At 39.2% G+C, this 8,378-nt stretch overlaps 1 protein-coding gene across 1 annotated transcript in view; it reads left to right on the top strand.

Moving 5' to 3' along the window:
- MCPH1 (microcephalin 1) overlaps positions 1–4,894 on the top strand; it is a 120,615-nt gene extending 115,721 nt beyond the window's left edge. Inside the window, exons 13-14 of the mRNA XM_032216569.1 lie at positions 764–1,001; positions 3,832–4,894. Of these exons, the coding sequence (XP_032072460.1) occupies positions 764–1,001; positions 3,832–3,893 (300 nt within the window). The 3' untranslated portion in view covers positions 3,894–4,894. The remainder of the gene's footprint in view (positions 1–763; positions 1,002–3,831) is intronic.
- Positions 4,895–8,378: the final 3,484 nt, after the last annotated feature.

Raw genomic sequence — 8,378 nt, forward strand, 5'->3', positions numbered from 1 at the left:
TCCTTCATCTGACCTAATAAGTCTAGACATCTGATGGCTTAAGGTTGCAAGTACAAACATTCCTATCAAAATAAATTGCTTGATCATCAGATTTTTATTCCACTTCTTACATATCCATCTTCCACGTTGCTCATTTACCTAGATATAACTTTATTAAATATAAGGGCCTTTCTTCTGAATAAATATAACTGAGGTTTGCCTTTTGAGATGGCTGCCCTTCTGGAATTCAACTGTTGTTGTGCATTTCGTTATTCTGTGTTAAGAGATATATATGATCCTGCTTTCGGTTTAAAAATTCCCAAAGGAGCAAGAAGCTGGCAGTAACTGAGTACAAATTATTTCACAGCTAGAAGAAATCTAAGAAATGGCTGTACTTAGGCAACATGCTTAACTACCTATTTCAAGACTTAGTTATTGTGAAACTTGGTTATTTTAAATCTTAGTTATTTGTGATTTAGTACTCTGTGTAAACCCAAGCTGCTTGGCTGGTTTATGATTCAATATATTTTTCAACCCCAGAAAATGGTTTGATGCAGTAAGAGTTTGTTTCAGATTAAGGCTGTTAAGTCTGCTACGTTTCATGATGCAACTAGATGTTTTATTATAACCGTACACTAACTTTTAAGCAGCAGGCATTCTAATAGAAAAATTGTATGCAAGCAAATTGTCAAATATAGCAGTATGTTCCCAAAACCAAATGCTTCATCCTGTGGTGAAATTATATTTATTCACTTTCTTATTTATTTTCCCTTTTTGCAAACAGATTTCCCGATTTCAGCACAACATTCTAAAAGAAAAAGTGCATCAAAAACTGTTTGCCAATCAACCTGTAATGTTCATATCTCACACAAGCCAGCCTCCCTATCAGAAGCTCTGTGAGCTGGTTCAGCTTTGTGGAGGAAAAGTATGTAAAACTCTCCGTCAAGCTAAAATTTGTATTGGACAGTGCAAAGTTGGAAAGTATGTGGATATGCAATGTTTATCAGAAAAATGGATTATAGGTAAGAGATCACATTTTTACTTTCTAAAATATAACTTGTATGCGTTCTAAAATATACCTTTTATACCCTTACTTTTTTTCTGAAAGGAAGATTGTTTTTCTCCAAAATAATTGATCTTTAAAATGGATCATCTTAGGTTTCCTATGATTAATGGCATACAGGAAAGGAGATTTTGGGGTAAGGAATATGTTTAAGGTTTTTTTTTTTTCTTTTGCCTAGGGGTGAGAATTATCTTAATTTCAGGATTGTGTTTCCAAAAATCAATGTATGGGCCTCTACAGCATTAACCAATATTAACATTAGCATGTAAAAACTTGCCGTTCTCAACCCATGCACCAGAAATTTCATGGCTTCCAATATTGCAGAAGCAAATCTGTCATTGTGTAGTGTAGCTTCTCCTTCCCTCCTTCTTTCTCTCCTGAATTTCACATTCCCTTTCTTTACACCTTGTTCCACATATCCCTTCAACAAATTCCAAGCCTGTATTGGCAGATAAAGAAGGGAAGGGTTGAGTGGACGCTTCTGAGCGTCTGTGGCCAAATATTCTACTGTAAGTGTGTACAATTAAGTCGTACGTAGATATAGATAATAAGATTTTTTTTAATACAACATTATTCTCTGCTCCCATAATCAGGCAAATTACGGTCTGTTTCCTGGTACAATTTAAACTTACTCTAGAATTTCCCATGTCACCCATAGACCCAAGTAGGGTCTTTTCAGTCTCAGATGTTCCCATGCTTCAAATCTGACGCGTTGCCTTGACTTGAAAATTTTGTCCATTTCAATGCCCTAGAGCAAAATGTCCAAGTGAAGCAAAGCTGATTTGAGTGGCCACTTCGCTGAGATAGAAAAGGACTTCTGTCTCAAGGTTGCGTTAAAGCAGGAGATTCCCAGGGAGATTCTCAGAGCAGGAATGTAGAGAATGTAAACATGTAACTGCCTTCAACTTATGGTTCAAGGAAGCATGAGAAACAGAGGGCAAAAGTGTCTCTATGCAAGGAAAGAGAAAGAAAGAGAGCACAACAGATCTCAAGCAGAAATAGATATAAATTCTGTGCCATCTCTTCCAATGTGACTGATGGACAAGTGATGGAAATGGCTTCCTTCACTGAGACAGTGAAGATTTGATTTTTAGTCACATTTGTCCAAGTCACCATGGAGTTACAGTCCTAGGAAAGTATGATGTTCTGCCTTTTAGCATTCTAGCGGTACAGCTGCTGTGAAACCACACTTGAAAAGAGAGTGTTGCTCCAGAAGGGCATTTTGATCAAACTTGTCAAAGTGAAATGCCCCAGTGAAGTTCCGCACTGCTTATACTCACGGCCAAGAAGAGCCTTGAGTTGCTTTTACAGGAAACGGATTACAGGACCTAATTATTATTTGAATATAGGATCTTCTTTGACATCCAAGCCAAACTCATTAGCATGCAAGATTAACCAAACCCTACTTTCAGTTAACTGTTAGTCTTCTGTTTTGGTTTTAAACAGAGTCAAAAAGGCAGCATCCGTGCCAAATTTTGCCTGATCTACAAATGAAAGACAAAACCATGTGTGAAGTAGTATTATTTACTACTAGACGATAACCTGTCATTGCCCGGGTATTTATTTATAGGGGGGAAATGTCCAGACTAAACGTAATTTCTAATGTTGGGATTTTCCCCCTTACCAGAGGGAGCCCCCTTGTGGAGTACTGTGAAGCCATTACTATGGCAACTCCACTGTGCTGTACAGTAGAAGCCATTTTACGGCAGTACAGTAGAAGCCATTTTACAGCACAACAAGCTGTATCTTAACAGAACATGCACCCCTAGGGCTGTTAGGGGTGTCTTACCCTCATAGTACTTTTTTCCAGAGAGTAAGTCATCTGTGTACCAAGTTTGGTTGAAATTGCTCAAGGCATTCCAGAGTTATGCTGGAACATACACACACACACACACCGCCATTTTTAGATAGATGATAGATAGATGATAGATAGATAGATAGATAGATAGATAGATAGATAGATAGATAGATAGAAAGATAGATAGATGATAGATAGATAGATAGATAGATAGATGGATAGATGGATAGATGGATAGATGGATAGGATAGATGGATAGATGGATAGATGGATAGATGGATAGATGGATAGATGGATAGATGATAGATAGATAGATGATAGATAGATAGATAGATAGATAGATAGAGATAGATAGATAGATAGATAGATAGATAGATAGATGATAGATAGAAAGATAGATAGATGATAGATGGATGGATGGATGGATGGATAGATAGATAGATAGATAGATAGATAGATAGATAGATAGATAAAGAATGTTCAGATCTTGGGGTGGGAAGAAGTGTCACTTCTGGCTTTTGCAAGCGCCAAAGAAGGTGGAGAGGAGGCTGTGTGTGAGCTGACATAAAATGCCTTGGTGGGTTAAATGTCTTGTCTCTTACTCTTAACAAGATAAATTACAGCACCTTCTGAATGGCAAGATCTCCAGATAAAGCTGCTTTGGACTGGTTAACATTCCTGTGTTAACAGTTTGGAGTAGGATTTTTTTTTTCTCAACTTATTGCTAAAATTGAAACGTCTAGACATTTAAAATCTTAAACTGTTTGTTTTCTGTTCTGTTGAAAGCTCAACCAGCGGGTTTAACAGCAGGAAGACTTAAAAAGGCAATCCACCTTTTTCTGGATTGAATAAAGAGTAGAAATCAATGCTTCAAAGATGACGTCATTAAGCAGTAACACCTTAAATATTAGTGCAACTGCTTTCTTGTAAAAGTTGTGAATCTATTGATTCAGTTGCCATTCTAAATTGCATTCTTCCTTTCTCTCTTCAGATTCCATCACCCAGTACAGGATCTGCCCACTTGAAAACTACTTGTTTCAGAACACGGTTTAAATATGCATGAAGGATCAATTAGTGCTATAAATTGTGGGTTTCATCTAAGAAATGGAACAATTAATACTGTTGTGTTTTAGGTTTGTGAGCGTTGAACAGGTTGAAAGCTAAATGTATGTTTTGCAAAAACAAGGATAATATTGAAACAGGGAAGGAACAGCAGTTCTAAAATCTACACACAGTCCTACCCAGAACATGGTCTAGGCAAAAAATACCATGTCAACAGGCACTAAGTAGCACATTTAATAAAAATCTGTCAGCTGAGCTAGAATTTGAGACAATTCCCATTCCTCCTGTGATCCCTTAACCTCCAGAGCAGAAACTATGTCACGTGGATAGAAACTGCTCATGTAATGTTTGATTTCATCCACTGTACTTAACCTAAAGAACTATTTTATTTCACTGGATGTTACACTAAGCTATTTACACTAAGTAAATAGATCTATCTGATACATATTAAGTCAAAGCTAATAAAATGTGAAGACATAATAGATGAAGCAGACTATTTTTTTTTTAAAAAAAAGCTCTTTATAAACAGAAAATCTTCTCTACTGCTCTTTACGAACTTTTCAGCAAAATGCCAATTGAGGATTACTTAACAAACAGACCCATCCTTCATAAACAAACACATGAACCCCTTTATTAAGTAACTTGCTGCCAAAGCAGCGATATATCATGGTCTGAAATAGAAATATTTTAATAAAAAGTGACATGTGAACACATGGTTCCCAGTAAACAGCAAAATAGCGCTGTTTAAACTTAAGTTTAAAAGTTTTTTTCTATCGTGGTCTTTTAGCTCTCATAAATGTTTTTACACACAAAAACCTGTCATCGTTAATTTATGTAACCAAACATTCCAAAATAGTTTTCTCATAAATTCTATAGAAATTAAATTTAAAATTGTGTATAAGGGGACTCTCTAGGGAAAGCTGTTCATTTTTATAAAGCATATGTGTAACACATTTTACAGTGGGACGCCAATAAAGATATTTACAACAAGGTATTTGGAAAGCTAACGTCTGTCCATTGTTGCTTTCAGCTGAGGAAACTTAAAACTTTTGCAAATTTAGGTTTTAGGCATAAAACCGCCTCTGATTTTAGCTTCCGACGAGACCCTTTTCTCTAAGTGTTCATGAGTGGTCAAAAGGTACTGACAAAGTGGATTTCTTTTGTATCTTTCTATGATAGTCATTCGCAAAAAAAAAGTCTCCATTCACAAAACAGGGAGTTGTATTTGTACAAACTAGCGATCTACAGATAGCCCTGGGCTTATGAACACAATTGAGTCCAAAATTTCCATTGCTAACCAAGACAGTTGTTGTGTGACTATCCCTCCCCCCATTTTATGACCTTTCTTGCCACTGTTGTTAAGTGAATCACTACAGTTGTTAAGTTAGTAACACAGGTGTTGAGTGAATCTGGCTTTGCTTGTCAGAAGATCGCAAAAGATCATGGTGACCCTGGGACACCACATCCATCATAAGAGGATGCTGCAATGGTCAATGGTGTGAAAAATGGTCATAAACCACTTTTTTCAGTGCCATTCAGTGGCGGGATTCAGCCAGTTTGCACCTATTTGGGAGAACCGGTTGGTAACTTTCTAAGCAGTTGGGAGAACCGGTTGTTGGAAGAAATCTCATTTTGTTTTTTTCCACTTTACAGGGCTAATCCTGTAAAGAAGGCAGGAAGGAAACATTCTGGTGTTGTTTCTAGCCTAATCTTTGTTGCCCTGCTTACGGAAACTGCCTCTCCGGTTAACCCTTAATACATTGCAACAGTTGATGCAAAACGCCCATTGATGTGAGTGAGTTTAGTTGGCCACACCCACCCAGTCACATGACCATTGAGCCATGTCTACCCAGCTGGTCATTAGGGCAGAGAACCGGTTGTTAAATTATTTGAATCCCGCCACTGGTGCCATTGTATCTCTGAATGGCCACTTATGGTTGTAAATTAAAGATTAGCTGTAATATGTTTGAATGTTGTTGATGTTAAACTGCTCCGTACGAAAAGCCCTTTCATCTCTATCTTAGAGAAACATACAAAGGCTCTGAGCACTGACATTGCTCATCTACAGCTCAAACGTTTGACTTTCACTGGAAAGCAGTGGGATCTGACCGCAGGGTCAGTAGATCTCCGGAAAGGTATGCAGAGCTACTGGCCGAGAAAAAGGAAGCTCTCATATCCCGGTGATTCCAAGCAGATTGTAATTTTCCTAAGTGACTCCAAGCATGCTGTAATTTTCCTGCCACCGTGCAAAAATGGTTTAATCCTGCCTTCTTTCAGGATACTTTGCTGAATTCTGAGATCATCCACCAGTATTCCCTAAATGCCTCCAGTGCAAGGATTCTGTAGGCCTAATCCTAGTTGCTTCCAGAAAATGTTCACCAGCTACCTTGGGCTGCAAAGCATTCTTGTTGTTCAGTGCTGAAAAAATTTTCAGCCAGTGGATCATTGTGTTTAGTACTGGGTTGGCTATCCGGTCAGCAAAATTGGACAGAGCTTTGACATACAGGGAATATTAAATTAAATTAAAATTTAATTATATATAGGAAAGGTTTAATTAAAAGGAAGTGTCCTTTAAAAGCACTATAGCCTGATGGACAAAAATAAGATAATTTGGGAAAATTTGGGAAAATGCGAGGGTACCAAGTCAATTCCTATACTTCTGCAGTAAAATAATTCGGCTATAATTATATTCTACCTCTTGGGCAGCGCCTTGGGTTTCACTTAAATTGTGTGAAATGCCCTTGCAGAAAAGAGATTTGTAGAACATGTTTCAGGTTTCGTTTTATTTATATGCCGCCCTATTCCCACCGGGACTCAAGGCGGCTCACAAACCCAAGTGGGGAAGGGAAACACAAGAATTACAAATACAAGCATTTAAAATAGCCAACAGACACACAATCGAGAGGGGAAGGGAGCTCATCAACCCCAGGCCTGCCGACACAGCCAGGTTTTAACGGCTTTTCGGAAGGCCTGGAGAGAGGTGAGGGTCCGAATCTCTGTGGGGAGCTCGTTCCAAAGGGCCAGAGCCGCCACAGAGAAGGCCCTCCCCCGGGTAGTAGCCAGATGACATTGGCTGGTAGACGGAACCCGGAGGAGGCCTGCTCTGTGTGATTTAATGGGTCTTTGGGAGGTAATTGGCAGCAGGCGGTCTCTCAAGTACCCAGGTCCAATACCATGAAGGGCTTTATAAGTGACGACTAGCACCTTGAAGCATATCCGGAGACCAATCGGTAACCAGTGCAGCTTGCGGAGGATAGGTGTAACGTGGGTGTACCGAGGTGCACCCACAATCGCTCGCGTGGCTGCATTCTGGACGAGCTGAAGTCTCCGAATGCTCTTCAAGGGCTGCCCTATGTAGAGCGCATCCAAACATCTTTGGATCCATGAAATTGTAGGGGAAGAATCATTCCGGTCATTGATTCCACCCCTCCTTAATTACAATTGCCTTTCTTGCAACCTATTTCAATTCATCTGAATCCTTAATGCAGGGGGGGGGGTGTCAAACTCACGGGGTCACGTTTCCATCACGTGATGTTTCACTATATTTTTCCCTTTCGTGGGGCGGGGGTGGGCGTGACTTGTGCGTGATCCATCTGGCCCATAGGCCGCCAGTTTGACATGCCTGCCTTAAAGTCAGTGGTGGGATTCAAATTTTTTTTACTACCGGTTCTGTGGGCGTGGCTGGTGGGCATGGCATGGCTTGGTGGGTTTGGCTTGATGGGCATGGCAAGGGAAGGATACTGTAAAAATCTCCATTCCCTCCTCATTCCAGGGGAAGGTTACTGCAAAATCCCCATTCCCTCCCGATCAGCTGGGACTCAGGAGGCAGAGAATAGATGGGGGTGGGGCCAGCCAGAGGTGGTATTTACCAGTTCTCCAAAATACTCAAAATTTCTGCTACCGATTCTCCAGAACTGATCAGAACCTGCTAAATACCACTTCTGCTTAAAGTATGAAGCCAGAACTGGGCACGATTCTTAAAATGAAGGATAGATAGAACTACTACCTCCTATGGTTTGAAAATGATACCTTATTGATTCATCCTAAATTGCATTTGCCTTTTTTTTTTGCTGTCATATCACATTGGTGATTATCATTCTCTTTGTATTCAGCTACTATGACAAGATCATTGTTTACACATATTATTGCCAAGCCAGGCGTCCCCATTAAATTCCTGTATAACTCCAAGCCCATAAGAAGCTTCACATTGGGACTCTATTAACATTTTTGCTTCAATAAAATAGAAATGTCCCCCCCCCAACCTTCTGGTTTACACAAAGTATAGCATTATGGCATTATGATATTTCAGTGCTTCCTAGTAATTTGCCACCAAAAAAAAATCATACTATAAAAGTTGAAGGCATTTATATTAACCTTCTGCTTCCAACTGTGGATTTTTTAAAGTGGAACTGTTATTAGAAGACTGTATTAATATGTCAACATACACATAAAGGAGTTATATTTGCACAAAGGCAT

Source organism: Thamnophis elegans, chromosome 4 (genome assembly GCF_009769535.1).
Source record: "Thamnophis elegans isolate rThaEle1 chromosome 4, rThaEle1.pri, whole genome shotgun sequence".
Taxonomy (NCBI): Eukaryota; Metazoa; Chordata; class Lepidosauria; order Squamata; family Colubridae; genus Thamnophis; species Thamnophis elegans.